The sequence below is a fragment of the Lathamus discolor genome, chromosome 3 (genome assembly GCF_037157495.1).
Source record: "Lathamus discolor isolate bLatDis1 chromosome 3, bLatDis1.hap1, whole genome shotgun sequence".
In the NCBI taxonomy this organism is placed as follows: Eukaryota; Metazoa; Chordata; class Aves; order Psittaciformes; family Psittacidae; genus Lathamus; species Lathamus discolor.
Genome location: NC_088886.1, coordinates 56,446,399 through 56,471,401, shown reverse-complemented (window position 1 = coordinate 56,471,401; position 25,003 = coordinate 56,446,399). Strand labels below are relative to the sequence as shown.

The 25,003-nt window shown below is 37.3% G+C and overlaps 2 protein-coding genes across 12 annotated transcripts in view; one reads left to right on the top strand and one right to left on the bottom strand.

Moving 5' to 3' along the window:
- The window catches only part of RPAP2 (RNA polymerase II associated protein 2), a 40,032-nt gene extending 35,428 nt beyond the window's left edge, over nucleotides 1-4,604 (bottom strand). For 2 of the 5 annotated variants that reach the window (XM_065675379.1, XM_065675380.1), the window contains exons 1-5: nucleotides 4,334-4,603; nucleotides 3,163-3,208; nucleotides 2,048-2,162; nucleotides 1,255-1,353; nucleotides 179-244 (exon numbers count right to left, since the gene is read on the bottom strand). In XM_065675379.1, the coding sequence (XP_065531451.1) occupies nucleotides 179-244; nucleotides 1,255-1,353; nucleotides 2,048-2,162; nucleotides 3,163-3,208; nucleotides 4,334-4,394 (387 nt within the window). In that variant the 5' untranslated portion in view covers nucleotides 4,395-4,603. Of the gene's footprint in view, nucleotides 1-178; nucleotides 245-1,254; nucleotides 1,354-2,047; nucleotides 2,163-3,162; nucleotides 3,209-4,333 lie in introns of all 5 variants that reach the window. The other 3 variants (XM_065675377.1, XM_065675376.1, XM_065675378.1) reach the window with 3 other exon arrangements.
- GLMN (glomulin, FKBP associated protein) overlaps nucleotides 4,442-25,003 on the top strand; it is a 75,986-nt gene continuing 55,424 nt past the window's right edge. For 4 of the 7 annotated variants that reach the window (XR_010611661.1, XR_010611662.1, XM_065675371.1 and 1 more), the window contains exons 1-18: nucleotides 4,728-4,810; nucleotides 5,715-5,786; nucleotides 6,390-6,515; nucleotides 7,907-8,026; nucleotides 8,689-8,797; nucleotides 9,969-10,215; nucleotides 10,717-10,816; nucleotides 13,505-13,692; nucleotides 14,173-14,226; nucleotides 15,161-15,191; nucleotides 15,603-15,692; nucleotides 16,214-16,255; nucleotides 16,349-16,422; nucleotides 16,751-16,835; nucleotides 18,420-18,529; nucleotides 19,626-19,689; nucleotides 23,345-23,468; nucleotides 24,884-24,966. Coding sequence is in view for 5 of the 7 variants with exons in the window: in XM_065675371.1 (XP_065531443.1) it covers nucleotides 4,787-4,810; nucleotides 5,715-5,786; nucleotides 6,390-6,515; nucleotides 7,907-8,026; nucleotides 8,689-8,797; nucleotides 9,969-10,215; nucleotides 10,717-10,816; nucleotides 13,505-13,692; nucleotides 14,173-14,226; nucleotides 15,161-15,191; nucleotides 15,603-15,692; nucleotides 16,214-16,255; nucleotides 16,349-16,422; nucleotides 16,751-16,835; nucleotides 18,420-18,529; nucleotides 19,626-19,689; nucleotides 23,345-23,468; nucleotides 24,884-24,966 (1,743 nt within the window). In the remaining 2 variants the exon portion in view is untranslated. Of the gene's footprint in view, nucleotides 4,698-4,727; nucleotides 4,811-5,714; nucleotides 5,787-6,389; nucleotides 6,516-7,906; nucleotides 8,027-8,688; nucleotides 8,798-9,968; nucleotides 10,216-10,716; nucleotides 10,817-13,504; nucleotides 13,693-14,172; nucleotides 14,227-15,160; nucleotides 15,192-15,602; nucleotides 15,693-16,213; nucleotides 16,256-16,348; nucleotides 16,423-16,750; nucleotides 16,836-18,419; nucleotides 18,530-19,625; nucleotides 19,690-23,344; nucleotides 23,469-24,883; nucleotides 24,967-25,003 lie in introns of those variants that run through there. The other 3 variants (XM_065675374.1, XM_065675375.1, XM_065675372.1) reach the window with 3 other exon arrangements.

Sequence of the window (25,003 nt, the reverse complement as noted above, 5' to 3'; positions counted from 1 at the left end):
CAAAGAGAACAACTAGAAATTGAAACGCATGAAATGCATTCTAACAGTTCATGAAAATTATTTTCTCAAGAATCCCACAGGCTCAAAATCAAGCCACTACACGAATGCTGTTACAAAACAGCATTTCTGATGCTGAGACAATATCAAATGCATTTTAGAAGTAGACTTGTTTCCATACCTTTCTTTCTGTGATATCATAAACTCTGTTTGTTTTTGTTGAAATTCTGTACTTCTGTTTCAGCACCTAAAACAAAAATGCTTTCATCATGACATTACAGAAAACTTCATTCCCAATTCATCTATCTTAATGTGTAACAGGTTCTGTTTTAACTGAATTGCATACCACAACCACTTTTTCCTCTCAATCCTTTTGATATTTCACCTTCTCAGATGTTAAGACTCTCAGAATCACAGAATTGTTATGGTTGGAATGGCAATTTATCTTTAATCATTTACATCTCACCATCAGTAGAGGATGACTTCAGATCTACAAGAGAGCTAGCACCGAACAATGGAGATGCTTTGTAGGAAATTTACTCACATGTAAGTGTTGAGCAATTACAGACAGGTCCTTCTTTAATCCATACCTACTTATACACATGTGAGACTACTATCACAGACCCCCACCACTACCAATACAAACCTAGAAAGGAACTTAAAATGTAATGCAGTTTCCCAGTGAACTTATGTGGAGATGTAATAAGTCCAAACCAGCAAAATCTTTCTCACTTGAGTAGGTTCTTTTCAGAGCATCAGGTGTACCACAACTGGTATTTCATCACGGGCTTCCTAACCGGACTCTGACTTTTGCCTGAGCTCCGACTTACCAAACCTAAATAAGCGTGATTACAATTCTGACACAGGAAGCATACATTTTTAGAGCAGATGTATATGCATTCACACAGTAATATCCCTGTGTTGTATCATTTTTTCACTTCAATCTTTCTCACATATGTGGTTACACTGAAGGAACAAAATTAGTTTCTGCATGGACACAGAGCCATACCTCATTCATCTTTATTACTGTCAAAGTAGATGCCGATTCTGTCACATACTAATGGTGGTCAACTGATTAAATGTTACTTGTTACTTCAAAAGGATTATACTGAAACGGAATGATATGATGACTGGCCCATTACTTGACAGTATTTTAATCTATGTTTAATATTGTCAGTTAAAAATTAACAAGAAAATGCAAGAGAATAAAAACTGTGTAGATTCTTATGGTAGCAGCATTAAGAAAAGGCAACTTACATTTTCCAGTTTATTTTGACATAGAGGATAACCACACAGTTTGATGATAGACCGTTCATCAACAATGTCTTTATAGTGAGATGGGGTAATACATTTTCCCTAAAATGACAAGGGAATAGTTCAACAACAGATACTGGAAAATCAGCCACTTTTTGTACTTGTAACATCTTCTAAGCAAGCAAATATTTTTAATTTTGTAACAGTTACTTAGAAAGTTTAATAAACAACACTTAGAACCTACACAGTAAAAACAGTAACAGGGTAAACAGGGAAAGAAGACACGGGCGCTTCTTACATATACAAGATCTTCATAATTTTGCCTCTAGTGTGGCACCTACTTAAATAATTTTCCTCGATTTATATGGCTTTTTACACCTATTCACAACCTTAACAGAAGCAATCATCATACCATTCCAGCAAAACTGTGCTGCTTGGTAAGCTGTGGAGCATTACAGACACTTTGTCTGAATTCACAGATGATGTGACAATAGACCTGAATTTTTATACTTCATCTATCAGCCCAGAACCATAGAGGCATCAACAAAGGCTGGGGTAATAAAGTGAGGATTAATAAATGAATAGCCCTGCAAAACTACGGCATGTTTTCATCAGAGCCCTTGAAAATAAGGCAATCAGCAGCAGCAGAACCCTTAAAATAAGGCAATCATCTTCAGAGCTAACGAGAGGGAATAAACGGTTCGTTTATTTTAAACTGCAGTAAATCATTCCAAGAACTTAAATAAGTAAATCTGAACACGAAAATACAGAACAGTATGAAACTTGCAACACCTACACAACTCAGAAGGAACTCTTCAGTAATGTTCTCTTCCAGGAGCTGTTCAACAATATTCAACGCCTTTTTTTCAAATTCAATCTTCTTTCTCACAGCAGCCTCCAGAGCTGCTTTCCTGTAACAGAACAGACACAGAGAGCAGAGTTCATAAACAATTCTCCCATCATATCTTTATCTTTCTGAAATACAGTAGCTTACATTTTTCTGCATCACACCACGTTGGGTAAACAAAGCAAAAGTACAAAGTAACGGACTAGTAATTCTGAAGTAACCACAAAGGAGTTTCCAACCTTGGTTTGCTTTATTTCCACCCTGGTCAGGAAAAACATTGACTCTTTTTGCACTACATTATTGCCATACAAGGTTACACAACTCTTCTTCCAGGAGAGGGAAACACAGGATTGGCTGCACAAAAAGCCTGGGATGAACAACTTCGGGAGTGTTGCCAGAAGAAGGGAGATGGATGAAACATAAAGAACAGGAAGAAAAAGGGACTGGGACAAGACTAAGTGTGATGGTACAAAGTAAAGGAAGGAATAAAACTAATAAATCCCACTTCAGTAGGTTTCCCGAGTGCTCCCGAGTCTTGCCACTATTGTGTTGCCAGCAAATACTCAGAAAACAACCATCTCTGCTTGATCTCCATTTGGCAGCGCTTTCCACAGAGGCTGTCAATGAACAGTCAATTCTGCTGTCTCAACCAACAGAAGTCTACGCTGGAAGTCTACCTCTGTTACAGAACCAAGTGAATATTCAGGTAAATGTCCATGGCAAAAAGAGGTTTTTCCTCTCAAGTTTGGTTTTACAGTGAATAAAGAAAAACAGTGAGTATGCAGAGAAGTTAAGATGATAAAGAGCAAGCACTACAGACTAAGGAAATACAACTGTGGAGATCAGAGTCATAAACTGTTAGTGTATTATCCAAGGTATGCATGTGCATGCTGTTAGAAGTTACACCGCAGCACTCCAAACAAGCCTGCAAGACGCTGATGCTGGCAATCGCCTGAAGTTAGCCATGGTACTCTGAGAAAGCAAAAAAATGTGAGGCAGAGAATGAGATTTCAAACTACGGCAAACCAACGTGAATGCCGCTAATTATCAGTTAGAAATTATACCTTTGAGCAGCATCTTCATTCTTCAGAGCATCTGGATTCTTATTTCCTAGAAAACAAATATACAAGCATAGAAATACAGAAGTGAGTGTACTTTTTTATCAGTGGAAAACTGTGGAATCTGAAAAATATTAAACCTCTAAACAGTAAGCATAATCATGAGAATTGCTTAGAAACTTGCTTTGTGGCCGAGAGTGACCTCAGTAAGACAGTAATCATTCAGCAACCAGTTGAACATGCTTCTCATGAGGCCAGATAGGCCCAACTCCCTTCATACTCTCACTCATCATGTTCTGTATATTTGGAAAGCTGAAGCAAAAGTAATTCTGACAGTAATTTTCTGCCAATCACACTCACCCTGGTTCCCCACTCAGCTCTGCAGGCTGCCCCAAGGCTCTGCCTGCCCTGCCCTGGATACTGACATGTGGGACTAGGGCAGCGGCTCCCTTAAGACAAGGAACATAGCGAGGGAAAATAACCATACAGTCATAGAACGGTTTACTTCAAAAGGGACCTTCCACGCTCACCTATTATAACCTCCCCTGCAACGAGCAGGGACATCTTCAACTAGACCAGGTTGCCCATCCAGGCTGGTCTTCAATGTCTCCAAGGATGGAGCATCTACCACCTCTCTGAGCAACTTGTGCCAGTGCTTTACCACCCTCATTGCAAAACATTTCTTTCTCACACCCAGCCTAAGTCTCCCCTCTTTTAGTTTAAAACCACCACCCCTTCTCCTATGGCAACAGGTGTTGCTAAAAAGTCTCCCCATCTTTATAGGCTCATTTTAAGAGCAGAAAGGCCGCAATTAGGTCTCCCCGAAGCCTTCTCCAAGCGGAACAATCCCAAGTCCCAGCCTTTATTCACAGGAAAAGTGCTCCAGCCTTCTAAGGCTTTTTGTGACCCTCTCCTGGCCCCCTCCCCAACAGGCCCATGTCTTTCCTGCACTGAGGACTCCAGAGCTGGACGCAGTACTCCAGGTAGGGTCCCAAACGGGCTGTTATCCTCGGAATACGCCGTTTTCCGACCGGCTGCACCCCCACCGGGCCCTAGGGGACAGCGGGAAGTCCGACCCCCCTCATATGGCCCGCCGCTCCCCCGGGTACAGCGAGTTGTGCAAGGCCCTAAGTGCAGAGCCAAAGCACCAGGCAGGAAGAACGCACCCGGAGCCTACCTTCACGCCGCCGGCTGACCTTCCCCTTCCCGCTGCACCACGACTTCCCCGCCGCCATCATAGCGCCTGCCCGCTCCCTCCTTCAGTGCCGCCCTCCGACCTTTCACCCGGAGGCGGAGCCGCCATCGCGGCGTGGCCCGGGCCGGGCGCAGCGAGAGGCGGCGGCGGAGCTGTGTGTGCGGTGGTCGGTGCGAGGGCTGCGGCCCGCTGAGGTGGGTTGAGGTGGCGAGGAGAGGGAGGGCGGCCTCGTCCTGGTTAGTTCCGCTGTGGCTGAGAGGCTTCCGTCTCGCATGGTTCAGCTGCTGTCAGTTTGCCGCTGAAGCCCCCGGGAAGACTTAATTAGAAGCTGGATTAAGTATTAAAGGTAAATCCCTGGGTTAGTTCGGGGGGATGTGTTCACTTAGGGCGTGTGTCAAGGCTGTAAGCACACTGTGGAGTGACTGAGAGCTGAAAATGCAGGAATACGGGCGTTCAGAAGTACGTTTCATTTTTAAATGTTTGTTTTAAGTGTTTAATTTGTTTAAATGTTCAGTTCGTTTAAATTTAAGTGCTTAAATGTTTAAATTGTTTTGGGAGGACTAGTAGCATCCTGTAAAATGACGAGCTTGTTTACAACACTGGTAATAAAGTGTGTGATAATGACCAAATTAAAATGACAGGCTTGATACATGGGGAGACTGCAGTGACATGAAAATGTTAAAATAGGCTGTTGGGAATAGAATGTGAGTTGTTTGTTAAATAATAAAACTCACACATAGATGCCTTTTAGGATTTCACCTCTTTTTTGTAAACATCTAGTTCATGTGTTAGTAATCCAGATGTTGTGTGACACAGCATAGGACGAACGTAAGAGGAAAGCTTGAGGATGTTACATTGAGGTGTTCGTATAAACGTGGAACTCGGGTGTTTTGGTGTAGAGTTAACCAGGTGTGGAAGTAATTGATGCTTATAGTAATCATGTAACCCGGTTTAGGCATATAGCATTGCTAAAAGATTATGCCTATGATATATCACATGGGATAACCAAGCTTGATTTTATCTGTGATTCGTGATCCTAACTATGTAAAACTTTATATATACTTAATGTTACTCAAATGTTTAAGCTAACTGTATTTAGCAAGAAAGTTTTACGTCGTAATATGTAGAGGTAAAAGGCCACTGAAATAGTCTCACCTAGAGACTAGAAAGAAATAAATGTTATTATATATGTAATCTTGATTGGACTAGTTGGTATAAACCAGCATGGTGGTTAGATCAGCTGTGCACATCCCAGGTGTGAGGTTAGAGTGTTCCAGACAGGGCTGAGGAGAAAAGACACAGAAAATGTAGTGTCTGTCTCTGTTTTTTCTTCATGTGTTTTAATATTGCACTCTTTAATTAGTTTTCAATGCCAGAAGAACAAAGGCAAACTACAATGGCGGTTGATGAACTTCAAGCCATAATACAAAGATGTGTAAGTAATTTTCTTTCCATAACAGTAACAAGTGCAAGCAGTGTGTATTTCTTTTCATATATTGTAATTAAAACCAAAACGACCCCAAAAGAGCAGACAGTTGTTAGCTAAACTCATTGGGCAGCTAAGTTGATCCTTCATGTTTCATTGACTTCTCTATAGAGCTTGTCATAGAATCACAGAATGAACCAGGTTGGAAAAGACCTTTAAGATCGTCAAGTCCAACTGTTCCCCAGCACTGCCAAGGCCACCAGTAAACCATGTCACTAAGGGACTTGTCTACCCAAGATGCTTGACATCTTCTGCTTTCTGGTGAAAGAAGTATTCTTGTATTCAGCAGTACCTGTCTGAAAGAACAAATCCCTGGCAGGTTGTTGTAGAAAACACGTCTTCCAATTAGTATGTTGTAGTCAGACTTAGTACTATTGAAATCCTGCTTTGTCTTCTGCAGTAGCTCTCTGTAGCTTTTTTTAATATGTGAAAGATGTATCTAAGAACAGTTACGATGACACTATATTTCATTTTGATATGAAAGCTTGGATTTTCTTATTTTTTATTTGCCTTATATAAGTGTGGGATTGAACATGCGTATTTTCTTTCTAGCAAATTCTGGAAGAAGCTGACTTCAAAGGAGAAGATTTTAATCTGTTTCAGGTAGCAGGTCAGAAATGTTTAGAAGATGGGTATGCAGCTCAGTTATTAGAAGTAATTCAAAATGAGAAAAATAAGGTGAGTTTTAAGTATGCGCTGTATATTACTTGTGCACTCACTTAGCTAAATAGATAAAACTGCTTATTAAAAAGGGAAAGCTACTTTCACCATGGAGCAAGGCTGTACATATAGGTACGTACTAAGTTGCTCTGTGTAAGTGCACGTTCTTGTGTAACTTCAGGTAGCTCACAGAAACCAAGTCACAGTAATCTTAACAAAACCATTAATGACTGGGCTAAGCAAAGTGAGAAGAGAGGACAAAAGCATAACTGAGAGAAAGTGACTGTGTCCTTTTTTGCAGTTCAGGATTTCGGGTGGTATGGATCTGGCTGGCATGGAGTTGATTTTCTTCATGGCAGCCTGTGTGGTGCTGTGTTTTAGATTTGTTGATAACATGCCAGTGTTTCAGCTGTTGCTGAGCAGTGCTTGCACAGCATCAGGGCCTTCATTTCTCACTCTGCCCCCTCAGTAAGTAGGGAAGTTTGGAGGGGACACATCTGAAACAGCACACCTGATCAAAGAATTCCATACCATATAACATCCTGCTCAGCAATAAAAACAGGTGGGGATGGGGACCTGTTTTTCAAAGTAGTTGTTGCTTGGAGGCTGGCTGGGCATTGGTTTGATGTTGGGAGTTGGTTTGTCCGTCCCTTCTACTCTCTTTTGTCCTTTTTGTCACTTATGAAATTTAAACCATGAGTTATTCTGTTCTGCTCTTCCGATTCTCTTTGCCCATCCCACTGCGGGAGGAGAGTGAGTAGCATTTGGTGGGTGTTTAGCTGCTGTCTGGGCTCAACCCAGCATGGATGGATATAATAATATTGGCCAAAACTGTAAGAACCAACTAAGTTGATGCTAATATAAGAGATGGTAGTGTCTTTAGGCACTTTGGGGAGTTGGGAGAATATACTAATTTGTACACAGCTGAATAGGAATTTCAGACATAAAGTGTAGGATGGAATGTTCTGGCAATGTTACATGGGGTTCATAGTCTGGTTTTGCATTTGTGAGTCTGGAGTCACAACTGAAGATTTCAATCCCCTAGGGTTAAACACAATTTGTCTAAATGTTCTTTCTTTCAGTTAAACTCCTCTACTCAGTCCTGGCTTAAATGTATTGTCTATGACAATAAATCTAAATCCTTAGACATACATATTGACAAGTTAAAAATTAACACATTGAAGAAAACTATACGAGATATGGAACTGTGTTTATAGGTATGGGGAGAGAATACAGTGTATGTCAAATACAGACCTCTATGGTAATAGTTGTTAAATTTTTAAGGACATTATTATGGTTCTGGTTACAACATCAATCTGTTGTCTTTTTGGCCTTCATAGGTACAATCTGTCTGGATTTAGAAGATATCCAATTTTGGTTTATTCTCTGAAAATCTGGGTTTTTTTTAGGTTATCATCAAGAATATGGGCTGGAATCTCATCTCTCCCCTGGTTAGATGTATTTTCATGTATAAAAGGGAAGATGATAAGCGAGAACACTGCTTGAAGATACTAGAGCAGTTGGCACAGGTATGTTTTCAGTTTCATCTGAAGTAGACACAGGCTTAGTGTTCTCAGAGACAATTAACTTCTTACAAATCTGGTGAAATTAGTAACTGGCAAAACAAAAAGATACAGCATTACCCATAAGAAAAAGGCACATAGAACTCATGAAGATAGCCACCTGCTGCAGTCAGAGCAGCCACAACAATACTGTTCTTGTCTACTGCAGGTACAGTATGACAGTGATTACCTTGATGATTCTGATGGAGCAGTAAGGGAAAAAAAAAAGATTTAATCTGTAGAAAACGATTTCTGTTTCATTTATGTATATAAAATACAACTTACAAACTCTATAGCTGGAGTTAAATTCACACTGAAGTGTTTTCCTCTCTACTCCCAAGGATTATGTTACTAAGGTACTGTGAGGTTTTTATAGACCTTAGAAACCAAGTTTAGTGTCATAATTTATTATTTATGTTTTCATAAGTGTACACATACATAGACTCTACAGAAGATAAAAATTGTAGGGAAGTACTTATTGTTTTATATTTGTTTGTTTAAAGATCATCTTGGATGTTCAGATCTCCTTTCTTGACTTTCAGGAGCTTTGGTCTTGAAGTTTCCTTGTGATGAATTCTTTAGCTTATGACCATCATTATTAAAACATACATGTTGTTCCTCTCTTGCAGCTATGCAATCCAAAGGAACTTTTTTTGGGTTTACTTGAGCAGATTGAGCAGACCTCTGGAGAGCGAGTGTGCCAAACTGTCATGTTGCTGCTTCAGCCTTTGCAGATAGGTAAGATGCAGTTCCTTATGTGAGTTCAGAATGAAATAGTTTTTTCATTTACCAATTATTTATCAGTTTAGTTTAATCTTTGCTGGAGTAGTTTCAGGATATGTTTGTCCTGACAGGCTTTAGACTATTATGTTTTGCAAAATAACACAGGGTATAACTTGCATGCTTATATTGGCCTGTTAGAAAAAGATTTTAGGTGGGATTAATAGCATCAGTTGAAAAAGCGTTATTTAGCTATTTTCCATCATTTACAAGAATGTGTTCCTGTAACAGTTACATTTAGAGGTGTGAACCAGTCATAACTTTGTTACACAGAGAATCACACGTATTTATGAAATTCTTCCTCATTTAACTTTTAAAACGTACAATTCCATCTTTCCATAGTATAGAACTTTATTTCACATTGAAGCAGATTGAAACACTTGGTTGATTAGGGGGTAGCATTTTTCTGGCTTACATATAACAACTAAAAGTGATTGATTTGGCCACCCACTAAGTAGGTAACAAGAAGTAGTTTCTGTTTTGATACGTGGGATGAAATCAAGTGTTGTCTGATTGTAGCAGTACCTGAGATGTATTAGAATTTAATAAGAAGAATGTTTTGGTAATGAGAAGCATGTAGGTTTTTGGATGACCAAGGTGAAGTTAGCCTGCACTGACACAGTTAAAGCAGAGAGCCACCTGTGCTGCTTCCTCAATCTGGGAAGCAGTTGGTTGTACCACAGAGCATAGAACGCTTCTGGGTTGCTTCTGGTAGATCTCACCAGAAAGGTTGAGCCATTGTCTCTCGTTTTGCCAAGCACAGGAGGAATCAAGCAATAAGAGAGTTTTCCAAGTCAAATAAAAGAGTATTGTTTCACTTAGACAAGTTCTAAAAAGAGATTTTTTTCACTCCTCATGGTGCTACAGGGCAAGGGAGAATGTTTTGAAATGCATGACATTTTGTCATCCTCAAATATGTGGTCATCTTTATGGCAGCATATCAAACTAGCTGATGTCGTTCAGTCTTGCTGATCTGCTCACGTGATTTCATGTGTCAGTCCCTGAAACTAAAGGCTTTCTTATGCAGTTACATTATTTTTCTTCACATTTTCCTCTACTAAATAACTTAATGTCTCAAGATGTTCTCTCCCTTTCCCACCCCCCCTTTTTTTTTTTCTTTTTCCCCCAGTGCTTTTGAAGCTTCAGAACAAGAAGGCCTACTCGGTGGGTTTATCTTTGGCCATGATTATGAATCAGCTTACTCCCTTACCTGTACCATATACAAAACAACAAATACAAGAAGATAAACTGGGTCTCTGTCAGTGTTGTAATGCAGTGGTGGACTTCACTAAACCTTTTGTGAATGAAGTTGTTAAAAATATGGAGAAGTCGTCAGAATATAATGACACGGAGCTGAAAGAAGAATTACTAAAATTGTGAGCTTTTTATGTCAGTGTAATATATTCCTATAACTTAACAAAATGAACAGTAGGCATTTATTACATAGGCAGTAAATAAATCATCTTGTTAGTGTTTTATAATGCTGCCAACTTTAACTAATGTGGTATTTTGAAAAAGAAGGAAAACTTAAATATGCATTACATATTTGTGAAGAAAGAGAAGAAAGGTAAAGATAATTTATTTATTAGTGCAGGGGTATAGTAAAGAAGTGTTAGTCTCTGTGCTGTGAAGCTGATTTGGTGTTCCTCTGCTTCTGAAATTTCCAACAGTGAGGATAATCGTATTCTGGAGGTGAAGTCTAAGGAATGCTTCAACAGGAGACATTCATTTTATATTTTATTCTCATTTTATATTTTATTCTCATTGGAATATCAGCAGCTAATGAGCATAGCTCTGAGTATAGACTTCAGTCTTGGCCATCAGTGTTATTGTCTGTGACTGTACTGGTGATTTAGTTTCACCTGGTTTTATTTCAGCTGTATGAAAAGCCTGAAATACCCATTATTGACAGCTCAGCTTGAAGAACTTGAAGGCGTTGATGAACATCCCTTTCGGCATTTTGCAGCTGAAATTATTGTAAGTGCAGTCAAAACTAATTACAGTGTTTGCAAAAACAGTGGTCTGGTTCAGAATTGCCCCCAATTCATTCCAGAGTTCATTTTGGTTCATTTATTGGTTAGTGGGATGCCTTACTGGGACTTGTAATATAATGCACCTCGGTAAGGACTAAAACAGTTCCCTGTCCCATCTCTGGAAATGACAAGTCTTGAAGAAACAATTTTTCTCCTTGATAAACCAGCCTGAACTGCTCTCTGAATCAGCAGTTGCTACTTTGCTGTAATTGCTGCTTTTTCTTGGTGATGTATGAATTTGTTAGAATGTTTAAAGGATTGTCTTTGCTGCAGTATTACGTCAAGGTAAAATCTACATGTTACCTTTACTCCACGTGCTGCATAGAGGGAAATCTCTAATGTGCCTAGCGCAGTGCTAGCTAAGTTAAAGGATACCAATGCAGTTACTTTGGTTGTGAATGTTTTACATAGCAGTTGTGTTTTATTAGAGCAAGATTATTGTGGGTGTAGATAATTTTATTTAAACTTGCAGCAAAACCAGTCCTTATAAGAAGATAATCAGATACAGTCCATGCATATGTTGGAACACACAATACATGCATGTTTTCGGAAATAGAACTAGGTGTGATTAATAAAGCTACAGCAAGTAGAACTGTGCTTTGTTCACATATTGAATGTAGTAAAGAATACTTCCTGTCTTACATGTATCCACATGTAGTGGCTTGACCTCATGTGGCAGCTGGTTTGGTCACAAATATAAAACACAGCACCCCACAGGCTGTCAAGAAAATCAACTCCAGGCCAGGCAGACCCAGTACACCGAATTTAAAGTGTTTGTAAATACCAGTTGTCACTAATTTTCAAATGCACAGGTATACAATGATGTGTGTTGGGATGATGAAATGAAGGAACATTCTTGACAGCCAGGTACTAGATCATTTGATAAAGAGTTTCTTCAGAAACAGGCTGGTAAATCTTGTAATGAAATACAAGAGTGGAAAATATTCTCAGTGCAAAATGGGCTTTTCCCTCGGGATAGTCAAAGGGCTGCTGGGTGGGTACACTGAATAGACAGTAATAGCTCATTGATATTGAGGTTGCAGCTGATGTCTTCTTAGAAGTATAGGAGAACTGAGCATTAAATGACTATTAACTGGTTATTAATAATCACTGTTAAGAAGAAACTGGCCATTACAGTTCTCTTCTGTAAGTTGTTTGCTTAACTATGGATACACTTTTTTCACACGTTAATGCTGACCATATGAAAGAATAGACTTAAGTCTGAAGTTTGAACTTTGTTCTATCTTGTTATCCCTGCTTAGAGGAGAATTATTGATGAGTTTCAAAAGGAAGACTTGAAGCCAGCTGAGATGAGGAAAGCACACATAAATACACTCACTATATGTGTGCAAATGTGCCTGCGTGTGAAGGAAGTCTGGAAGTTGCTATGTGATGCAACTCTGTTTCTTCTCCAATTTGTGTTTAAAAATCTAAGCATTCTTTCACATAAAATTCTATAGCCAAATGTTAGGATTGTAAAGTGAAGCACACTAAGCAGTTAGCAAAACTTTTGGTTGTTTTTCAACAATAATTAGGTTTTCTATCATGATCATGTTGGCTTTTTTCCACAGCATGTCTTAGCATAGGATGGAACTGCTGTGATATCAATCAGGGCTTGTGCAGTGAAAGAGAATCTTGTCTCTGAGACCTTTACTTCATTTATTGCAGGACTTTCAGGGTGTACAGTGAAGGAGGCAGGGATTACCTGAAGATGACCTCATAGTTAAGATAGCTGAAGGGTGCTTTGAAAAACTGGCTTTTTATCCTGCCTGTCCTGTTGGGCACAGTCTGAAACCATATTCTTCATGCTAATTATGTTATAAACCATGTTCTTTATGCTACCTTTGATTAATTTTCTTAATAAATTCACTTCTGCTGTTGGTGGAATTGGGCAATGAGAGTTGCAGGTAAGGTCATGTTTTGACTATATGACACCTTGTGTAATTCTAATTTTCCAAAATGTGGGATCCTGGATGTTCAGTTTGGACAATCCCAGAACAGTGAGTTAACCTTGATCTCGCTGTTCTTTCAAAATAGGCACAACACGAGATACACTACCTCCTATTCTACATGAATGTATGTGGAGCAGGGGGGGATCATGCTAGGATATGCAAAGAACTTGAGTGTCATTGTGTTGTACGTCACTGGAAAAAAAGGCCATACAGAGTGATCTTAACTTTAAAGCAGGGCTTGTGTTTAGTAGGTAAATATTGTTTTGCACATTGAGAAGTGAGTAGAAAACAGAATACCGAGTATTCTGTGATCTGAAAAACAGAGGGATCCTGTGGCATGATGGGATCATGAAGCTACCATTCCTCATAGCTTTGTGGATAAGGGAGTCAAACTAGGGGTTTGCAGGGTGACTGTGTTTTGTCTTTTGCTAACTTTTGAGTGATTAACTTTGCTATCTTAGTAACATTCTTCTAACAGTAGTTACTCTTCCTGCAGTTATATTCCTGCAGGGTCCTTTTTAGTGTATGTGTACTTATCATAAATACTCACCAAATGTTTATATTTATTTATTCTTATGCTATGTAAGTGAATTTACTGTAAATACAGTTACAGCTTTGAAACTTAATTGGTATACGGGTCTTTTAAAGGCTACTATAGGCAATTTGTCTTTCTTTTTTAGGACATTTTGTGGGATATAAAAGAACTGATACCATTGGTGTTTTTACATCGTAAAAGCAAAAATCCAGAATGGGAGAATCAGGAGTTTGCAGACATAGAGCAAAAGAATATTGCTGATTCTTTGGCATGCCTGTCGTATCTGATGGTTGTTCAGCATTTTGGTATTGAATGCTTTCCGATGGTATTTAGGTAAGAACTGTTCTTCTCGCGCATTGTAAGTCTGTACTTTCAAGATTCTTTCTGAACAGAAGAAAACGTACTATTTGTGAATAGTTATGAATTAAAACTGTATTTCACTAGTATGTGTTTTATGCCAACATTTATGCATTTATGTTTTATGTAGCTTATATTGTGTATATAAGAACATGCTCTAGTCCGGTAGGTTACTCTTATTAGGGTTTAGTTTTAGGTGAGGTGTCCTTTTAAAGAAACTGGTAGGATTAGTCACTTGCTGGAAGTTAACATGTATTAAATCTTTGACTGTGTATTTGTAGACGGTTTCCATGCAAGTGTTATTAACAGCAATTTGACTTACTATTTTGTGTCTATTTCAAAATTATAAATATTACAAAGATTTCTTATATTATTTACAAAAAACCTAATCTATTAACTGTGTGCAAATCTATACAGCTTATGCAGTTTAACATAAACCTTATTTTTCTCTTTTAGTCCATCATACCTTCTGCAGTGCAATATGGCAAATATTGAAGTGCTACTGAAAAGGTAGGGGTTATGGCATTTGGAGTTCTAGGTACTGGGTGTGATCTTTTATAGTAATACATAGAATCCCATTTTGAATGTACCAAATAGGATCAGAGGAGGTTTTTAAACGTGAGAGTTAAAATGCTGAGTTCTACAACAAGATGGCTTTTTTTATCAAGAAATACAAAAAGTTGACTATAACATTTATTTGTTGTTTCCTGCTTGTATCATGATATAATTTTTATAAACTTTATTCTGAAAATGCAAAATTAAGGTCTTTCAAACACATGCAGAACAATTAGAGTGTATATTTACTTGTACTTCTGTAATGATTAGTTTACTTCTAGAGGAGACTATTGTGATAATATTAATTTGGATGTATTCTTGTACAATATGCAACATGATCAAAGGTCAGGCTGTCTAAGGGAAACCAGACTTTTCTGTATGTTGTGATTATTTCACCTTCCATAAGCAGCAGTGTTGACCAAATAGTTTCTAGCACTGCTATGGAAGGGAAGTTTCCTGTTACAACTTCTTACTGTTTCCTGGTAATTTAACAAAACTTCCTGGTCTTTTTTAGAATCTGCTGTGTTTTCCTTAGGCTTGCAGAACTCTGCAAATGGAATCACCTGGGAAAAGTTTCATTTTCTTTGTTAATCAGTGTCTTGGTACCTGTGGGATGTGAGATGCTGCTTTTGAGGAATTAAATTGAGGGGGGAAAAAATGTCATTTTTAACCCTGAAGAGAGAGGAATCTAATTTTCAACTCAGTTTATTCTAAAAATCTTAGGGAGGAATGATGGAGATGCTACATCTAGAAATAGAATGAAAATTGTTGAGGAACAAGTTATTTTTGATCCCTGGTCTGGTATTTCTTCTTATTTATGTTGATGAAATATCAACAGTGTCTTTTTAATTAACAACTTAAGTTTGATTCTTCTTTTTTGTTCCCCTAGAACAGAAGAATCTGTTTTATCTAAAGGACTTGTAAGTTTTCTTTCAAATTTTCATTATTATAATGTTTCCTTTTCCCAGTTTAAATAATGGTAAAACTTTAGTTTCCCCTTGTAAGAAAGGTACAAGTGATAATTCAGATAATAGTTTCAGAAAAATTTTGAGGCTTAATTAGGTATTCTTTAGTCTTACAAGATTTATTGAAATCTCCAGATTATTGAAGTCTCCAGATTTATTGAATTTTACACATATGCATGAATGTTTTCATTCTGTTTATCATTTGTAGCTCTTACAAACTTTGAGTGAGTGAGCATTTATAGTGAAGGTGGTTTTAGCCATGAAATTAATGGCATATTAAGCATATTAATGGTTAAGCATATAAATTAATGTCTTATATGTGCAAAATGTTGCCAGCTTTCTTTTTTTTTTTATCCCCTCCTGCAGGATCTGTTTGAGAGCTGTTTATTGAGGATGGAAGATAATAGCCTTCTCCATCAGTATTTAGAATTCAGAGATTTTATTAATGTACCTCAGGTAATATGAAGCAATGTACAGAAGTCATTGAAGTTTGATTATAAGTAATATTTGGCTGTCTTCTAGGTATTTGAGATACTTCTGCACCTTTATACACTTGTGTCTTTAAATTGATACCTTCAGTGCCTTGCAATACAGAATTGATTGTCTCTTCTACCCAATACAGCATGAAGTTTTAGTAACAGTTAAATATGCTTTAGAGTATGTACAGGCCACTGAAGCAGGTGGGCACTGATTTTAGCTGAAAGATGGTGCTTGCTCTTTTCTGCCTCTTCCTTAGAAATCTGCTCTTGACTAAATTATTATTTTGCCCAACAGTGTTGTTGTCTATCAGTCCTGGGATTTGAACCACTGAATCTAATGGGAATTTCTCTGAACTTTTCATAGGCATGGTTTTATGGGCTCTGGTGGTGTTTGTTTCTTTGGGATTTTTTAAATGTCTTGAGTAGATTTTAGTCAGTATGATGTAATGTAATAATCTGTACCTAATTAGAAATTATGTTTTCTTGGTCCAATGGCAGGATTTGGTGAAAGTTATGACCCTTTGTCCCATAGAGCATCTGGTATGTAATGTGACCTACAGAATCAGTTAAGTGAGTGCTGAATTTATTTCATTAGCATCAATCTCATAATATCTGTTTTTTTTTTCCCTTCAGAGAAAGAAAAGTTTAAATATTTTGCAGTTGTACATAGATAAGTTTGACACAGAGGGAAAACATACATTATTCAGGTATGCAGCCAAGTTACTGTACATTGTGTAATATCAGCTTAACTGCATAGATACAGTGATTTTTGAGAGAGTCTGTTTGGTAAACCACATTAATTTTACTATGTTAATTTTTTTTTTTTAATAAACAATGAATTTCAGTTGCCTCCCATAAAATCACCTGTCTTATGTAAGCTAGCGTGTAAAGATTACATAGTCATTTTTCTGTGGTAAAACTCCCACTTAGTGAATAAGGCCATAATGTCATCTTAAGTTTTGAGCTAACTATACAGGCAGCTTTGAAGAGATAATATCTCTCTTTTTTTTCTTTCTCCTGTGTGTGTGTTTGAAGGTGTCTACTGAAGACAAGCAACCATGCTGGTGTGGAGGGATACGTTATTAAAAATATAAAAGATCAGATTCACTTATCATTAACGGTGAGGCTACTCCCACTAAAATCCAAGGAGCTATCCCAAAATTCTATCAGTATTATGTTGAGAAAAGGTGTACAGCTTAAGCTTTGAGGGATGCATTAAAACCAATCTGCTCTGGAAAAAAACATAAGATTGAGAAATGATATAATTAAAACCATGAATGTAGCTTATGCTGTGTATATATACACATATATCCTGCATATGTATTTTTACATTACAGTTGTAAAACTGTGGTTTTTAATTGCATGATCGTATTATATTTTTCTCAGAAGTTATTATCTTGTCTGTGCTTGAAAGTACATGCCCCTTTCCTAAAGGGGAGCTGTCTAGTGGGTTTTTTCCCCTCACAGTTCTTCATTTCTTGACTATAATTCAAATGCAGACAGAATTATTATTTTTTTCCTGATTTTTGTGATGACATCATTACGAGTGCGTCATGAATGTTCAGTTCATCAGAAATGGTTAGGCTAGATCAAAGCCATTTAGATACCATATTTTATAATCATTTGTACCAGGAAGCTGGAAAAAATGAATTAAAAATAAATTATTAACTTCTTACTTTTTTTCTTTTTCTTTTTTTTCCCTTTAAACTGCTTAGGGCCTTTTCCAAACCAAATTTGATTCTCGAAGATACTGGCTTTTGTCAAATAGGACAATACATTAAAGTTGTGCATATTTTATGCTAGCATAATTATGTTAGAAAACAGTGAATTACTATTTATTTGATCATAGTCTCTGCCCTGTATATTGAATCAGCAGGGCTGAAGAATATGATAGTATGAAAAGTGTTCCAAAAGGGGCTTGCACCTAGGTTGAATAGGTAAAAGTATATTCTGAAATTTCCTTATTAATCAATTTTTTTACTCTGCAGCTTCAGAATTCTCTTAATGCATTTCTTCCATGTAGAGCTCCCTGGCTGTCAGAAAGACAATTTAATAATTTCATCATAGGAATCTGAATATTCTAGATTTGTTGCAAAGAATTCTGCTATAGGCATCATGATAACAATTTCCTATTGCTATCAATTTATTTCATCTTAGTTTTTGTGCCCAGGTAGTCTTAATCTTTCCAGGTTTCTCATCTGATGTGATTTAACTGTTTTTGTCTCCTTATCTAATCTGTTTTTCTTCCAATCAATTTCTGGGTTTAGAAGTACACAAAGAAGACTTAACACCACCTGATCATCCTAAAAATAAATAGATAAAAAATTGTCACTATTGTGGAATGAATATTGAAGAATGGAACATAGTCTCTGTTCCATACCTCAACAGAAATAAAGTGAGAGTACCTACTACCACTTTCTGAGCTTATGAAAACAAATACTAACTATATTGATGGTGGAATGCTGAAAAGGTGGAGAATTGAAAGAAACAGCTTGGCATAGAGAGACAAAGTAGGGAGGCTTATGAAAAGATCAGTTTGTGTACTTTCATCACCTGTAGTGATTAGACTACTGCTTCCAGTGTTTCGTTCTTCCCCAACACTGTTCTGGTTTCACAAGATTATTGTTAAATTATGTAAGATACCTTTAAGAATTTAATTTTGAACTCAGCTAAACTTGTCATATTGGGGTTGGTTTCCTTTCAGAAGGCATGTGACAACACTTGGTTTACAGGACATCACTTGATCTCCCTTCTAGATTTAGTGTTTTTGCTTCCAGAAGGTGCTGAGACAGATCTTCTGCAACACTCCGATAGGTGAGTTTTACTTGCAATTAGAGGCTTTTCTCCTTTTTTTTAATCATTTAAAAAGACTTCAGACCACCTGACTACAGTGGGAGGTACAGTGTCATGTAATTAGGTGACAACATCAGTGTATTTTAACTTTTTGGAACTAGAAATAGAAGTGGTCACTTATTTTGAACATCCTTTCAACTAACTGTATAGAATAATGTCACAGTGCTATACACTGATCTTCGTAAGAAATTCCTCCTCCATTCCCTGAGGACATGAGGCCTCAGGTGTCAAATGCCAGCACTAATTAGTAGAGCATTATTTCTTTAGGAATATTTGCTTTGTCAGCAATTGGAGGACCAGAAGAATTGTGTTTGTCTTACATGATACAGGGGAATAACAATTACCAGATACAATTTACAGCACACAACATTTTGGAGGCTGTTTCACAGGTGGCTGCTGGGAATCCACTATCCTATGAATGGGAACACAGAGCCACCTGAACAGCAAATACTTGCATTGAGTAATATAAAATATAACTGAAATATCTCTGAAAATCTCATATAGAGGACAAGTCTTCTCCTATATCATGAGTAAGGGTTGGGCTTGTAAATCAATAGGTTGTGATAGTGTCCAGATGGACAAATAACTACTTCAAATCCAGGTGTATGATGTTTAATTGTTTATCTGAATGAAGCAATAAATAGTTTCTGCTAGGAAGTTTGGTAAAATAAAAGCAAAAAAGCATATTCAAAAAGCACTGGGAATTCAAGACAATAAGAAAACTGTCACATTAGTTTCAATTGAATTGGATCACTAGAAATGCATATTACAAATTCTGTCATAAGGTTCTGTCTCTTCAGAGAACTCTTTCCTCCACAATCACTGGCCTTTGCCAACCTGCTGACAGTTTTAATTTTACTTGCAAAGTGCCAGCTGTTGTAACAGGGGTGTTACTGCACACCAGTGCTTGAGACTAAGCTGTATGGCTCAACAGATGGGTGGCTGTATTTTGTACAAATGGGTATTTTTAGGATGTCTGGCTAATGAACAATTTTAATTACTATCCCTGTAATACAAATCTGTTCTGAATGATAAACAGTACGTTTTTAATTTACAGCATTATGGCATCACTAAATCTACTGAGATACTTAGTCATTAAAGATTGTGAAAGTGATAATCAGGTAAGTGATAACTCATCTGAAAATGATTGATTAGCTGAAGGCTGAGAGCTGCATTCATGTGAACACTGTTATCCTTGATTAAAACCCAAACTTTTGCATTTTTCTTTGGTCAGTAATCCAGAAGTGATGCTTATTATTAACTACGTTAGGAGATACTTGATGTGTTTCTTTATTCTGATAAAACTTGATTGCATTCATACTTAACTGTTAGTATAAGCAAGCTAATCCTTTTACTCTGCCTGATGAGCTGTCATCTGTGTCCATAATTTCATAGTATGTCACTATAAAATCACCATCTCTATCATGCATTCCCAGTATTTGTTACTCTGCTTTTTTATTCATTGGTATTCTTCAAGCTTCCAGCTGGATTTCTTTGTAATAATAATACAAACCTTTACAGTTCAAGAGATCCATTTGAATCATCTTTAGGCAAATTTTTTTTGGTGCAATATGCTAAAAGTTGTTACTATTATGATTTCTCAGAAAACATATTTAATTAGGTTTTAGCTGTGCAAAACCATACTTTGTATTTACAGCGACTGTGTGGGTGCATGATAGGTACATGTTAAATGCTTCTTCAGGTATTAGCATCAAAAAAATCTTATCTGTAAGGTCCACCTGCGGAAGTAGCAAAAGAAATGGCCAAACCCATCCATGTTTCTGTTAGGTTGCTTTACTGGAAACAGCTTAGAATGTTTTATGGACAGAGGTAACTTGCCAGGCCAAACTGCGCACCTCTGCAGTTTACATGTGTATTATAGGTATAGCTCTTAACCTTCCCTTCAGTATATGGATGTTTGAATGTAGATATTTCAGGAGTACTCTGCAGATTTAAACTTTGCAGTATATTTAAAAAATTGAAATTGTGTTGCAGCAGGGAGGTATCAACACGACCATTGTGATCAGTAAGCACGATTTGTTTATTGGGCTTCTACCTTCGGTTAATATAACAGTGAATATGCAAATACTAGGCACTTGATTGGTTCTGGCACAAATAAGGTATTGCGTAAACTCTACATTTTTGCAGCTACACCGTGCACCCCCCACCATCCTCTTTCTCATGCACTTATCGCTTAGTGTCCTTGGCTGTGATTGGTCATAGCATGTTGCTGTTTGCCGGTGTCCTTCAGTTCCTCATTATCTGGTGCTAGTAAGTCTGCACCATTCTACACAGATGTCTTGTTTCAGCTCGTTGATGGGAACATGACCTTTCTCTGTTAGCCACTTCTCCACAAAATTGCCCTTATGTATTTTTTCCATATAATATTGTGCTACCTCGGTTTAAAGCAGGATTTTAGTTGTAATCCCCACCTCTTTCTTCTCTCTTTTGTTTAGCTCTCTGCTGTCTGGAACAGTCAGCAACATTTGTTAAATCAGTGCAAAGTGTATTTGTTATTCAGCTGCTCTATGCTACTCAATGTAATACACTGTGATGGATCTGCTGGTTTTGTGTACAGTCAGTCCTGTCCAACTGCAGCTGATGGAAAATGTGTTCCTGGACACTCGAGGGGAAACTTGGTTTAATTTCACAACTGGGTCGATATATGGATTCCATGTTCTAGCAGCTGATTTATAAGTGCCCTTACTTGGGATTGTGTCGCTACAGCACTGAAGAGCCAATGGAATTGTGTTTGGTTTTCTGATTACATTCCATCACTGAGTGGCTGCTATTTCTAATCTTAAATGCAACTTCTGTTGACTCTTTCAAATCATTGTGTTCCACCATTCCTCTAATTCATGTGATTCAGGAGCTTTTAATCTAGCATATTATGTAGTGAACAGTTACCACCTAGCTCCTTAGTACTAATGTTTTGATTTTTTTTGCATTAAAATAGTTGTTTCAATTAGTGACAGTTTAAAGAAAAATTGCTTTTCAGTTTTAAAGTACAGTGAAACCTTTCTTGACTTGAATAAGCAAAATCATGGTCAGATTAATATCCTAACCAGCAGTTAAGTATCCTAAGGTGTTTTGTTGTTCTCCCCCAGTTCCTTGACTTTCTTTAGGATTTGGAGTAATGGATTTCAGCAGATCATTTTCTGTTTTCTAAAATACAGAAAAAATCTATAGTTTGCTTTTAGAGCACTTTGAGATCCATGAACACAAGTTTTTTAAGTGCCTAATGACATTAGTCTAAGTAGAATAATAATAATAATAATAATAATACAGCTTGCGCTGATAACCAAAACTGTAGTGAAAATTAATAGCAGTTGGTGTGTTTCTAATTTACTATTTATATAGTTATTATTGATAGACTGTATCTGTTCATCATATTTAAGGAGTGATCACTATTTAAGTGCTCACTATAGTCCATCCATTTCATGTAAATGCATAGCTTTGTCAGAAAAGAGAGTATTCCTCTTTTATTATTACTGAAATCTCAAATATTGTCTCACACCTTTGCTGTAACAGTGCCTGCCATAGGATGTCCCTACAGTTTGAGGAGAAAAGAGCCTCACCTCTTCTTAAGTTTTCCCTTACATTTAAGCGCTGCCAGTTCTTTTTTACTTCCTCCCTGTCTCCCTTCATGCAGTGCAAGTGGGCAGGAAGAAAATGCCTCCTTTTCTGTCAGTTCAGACGTCTTGAGTGCTGGGTAACAATTACTTTCATTAATAAAGTAAAAATATTTTTTTTCTTCAAAGTTACGTCTTAATTCTTAGCCCCATTCTGGTGGAAGTTATTACCAGTGTTGCTTAGCATTAAAATGTAGTGAATTTTCCACTGTAATCAACAATACTATGTAGTAATTCTTATTTTTATTGACCTTCCTCTGCCCTTTGAGGATACTGCCTGAAGAAAGAATCCATATAAATGGCTCCTATATCTAGAGACACAAAGACTGCTTTGTACTTGTTTCCTTCTTGCAGTTTTGTAACTACAAGTTTATAAGGTACCAAGGCAGAGAAGTGTTCCTCTTGTGCTGTGTAACCTTGAACAGCATTGCTTTTAAGCATCTTTTCCTGGTATCTCTTGCTCCTGAATGCCATTATTGTAAACCCCTCCCTTCACCCATGCCAAACTGGGGACAAGTTCACGGTCGCTTTGGTTTCTGTGCCTAAGGATATGGGGTAGTAACATATCCAGGAACATTCCTATAAGGCTTTTTAAATTGAATGCAATATAGATAATACCATTATGTATTTGAGGAGGGCAACATTTATCAGCGCTTTCACGTGGCATCACAATACAGGTTAATTCAGGAACATGAATTTAGGAATTTATTGTATTTTGCTGCTGAATTATCTTAGAGGAATCTACAACTGCTGTTTACTCCCTGCAGAGATTCTAGCCTAAGAAAGTGGCTAGTAGTTCCCCTCCAAACTCTCCAGATCCTTTCAATTTTGCTTACAAGACCAAGTTAAAAATGCGTGTTTCCATTGCTGTAGTTATCAGCCTACATACCAAGTTTCCCCCCCCATGTGTTTTTTGACTGCTTTATCCTCTAATTTTCAACAGATAATGTGAGAGAAGCTTAAATACCCATCATGATTCTCTTCATGCTTAAATGCATGAGTCTACATTCTTCTTTCTCCCTTTTTTATTCCCAGCACAGAAGTGTGTGTTACAAAGACTCGTCTAAAGCCTTGTGCTCAAAAACTTGGCACTGCAATGCTTCTTTAAAACTAATTTGTAACCTTCTCTGCTCTGTTTGGATAGACTGGAGTATGGACCATGATTCCCAGGATTGAGCAGCACTTTTTAAAGCCACTGCATGTAGGACTCAATATGTCAAAAGCACACTATGAAGCAGAAATAAAGAATAAGAAAGAGAACAAAAAAGGTTAGTTGGTTTCTTTTTTGTCTTAGCTTTGTTTGTATTTACAACCTATGGAAGTCCTTTGGAAACAAAGAACTGGTGAGTGCTGTATAGATCATGTTTTATACAACTGTTGACAGTATTCAAAATTTCAAATAATATTTCTGTAGTTGCTACATTTAAGAATTTTCATAATTGGTCAGAAAAATCAGAACTTACCTCTCATCAAATGTGGAAACCTGACAGAAATGTCGCATAAGGACCTTCAAAGCTTGTTCTGCATTTATATTTTTCTAACATCTAAGTGTCTCTGAAAGTATAGCCCTTAAGTTTCATAGCAGGTATGGGGAGGTGAACAAGAAAAGAAATAATTCACACAGCAAACAGGCGCTCTCTTAAAGCCTGAAGAATTACACAGGGATTTTTATATATATATATATATATATATACACACACACACACACATATATATATATATATATAAAATCTGACACACAAAATCAGGTTCTGTTCTGGGTTAAACAGACACATTCCACAGGACGTAAGAACTGTAGCTGCTTTAGGCAATCTCTGTGTATGTCAGATCCTCTCTTCCTTTGTGATCTCCAGTATAACTAAGACAGCCCAAGGAACTTCTTGCTTTTGCTACCAAAGATGTCAGTAAAGCTTTTTGCCCTGAGTCTTATCCTCTTCTGTTGTTGTTAACAAAATAAGTATGAGGCACAGAAGGGGAATTTTTCTGAAGGCAACCTGTGGGTATCTTTGTAAAGGAAATACTTTAAAATGAATTAGGAAGCTTTTTCTTTAAGTCCCTTTTATGTTTATCTAGCCTTTACAAAGCATAAAGAGATTTGAGTTTGGGAGAGAACATCTAACTCGTAGCAGTAATTGGTTTAGCCTATTTCCCCAATGTATAATCTTTGTAAGCATTAAGTTGAATTTCAAATATGTGGTCTGAATATAAGAGGTTTTCCCTTTAGTTTTCAGCTTTGTCCTTGTAGTTTTGCCTGCTGCAAGTAATCTGCCTGAAACAGAGAAGCCTGCAGCCTTTTGTTAATAAGTATTTCATGTCTGGATTCATTAAGTCAAGCTAAAGAACCTTCCACTATTTCTCTGGATGTTGAAATACTAAGAATTTATCAAAAACTGATCAGATTTAAGTTGTTCTTTTTCCCTTAAAAGACCATTTTTGCTGTATATAATCAAGTTGCAGATACTGCCTGTTTAGTAATGTAGTTGTATGTTACAGCAAGCATAGAGACAGCATCCAGCTCAAACTGTCTTCCTTTAAAGGTTCAGCACCTTCTGTCCTCTGTTTGGTCAATCCCTAGGTTTGTGGGTTTTAACAATTACTGTCTAGAAATGCTAATATATTATTTCTATTCTAAAAGTTATGTGAAACAGCAGCCTGAGCTCTGGTTGGCTATTCTCTTCTACAGAGGCACAGAGTCCTAACACAGTTTGTTCTGTAACTGTTAGTGGGGAAAAGATGCCTGCCATGACTACTGAAATGCAGCTTCAGGTGAGTTTGCATTTCCTTTGAAGTCATTCAGAAGTAC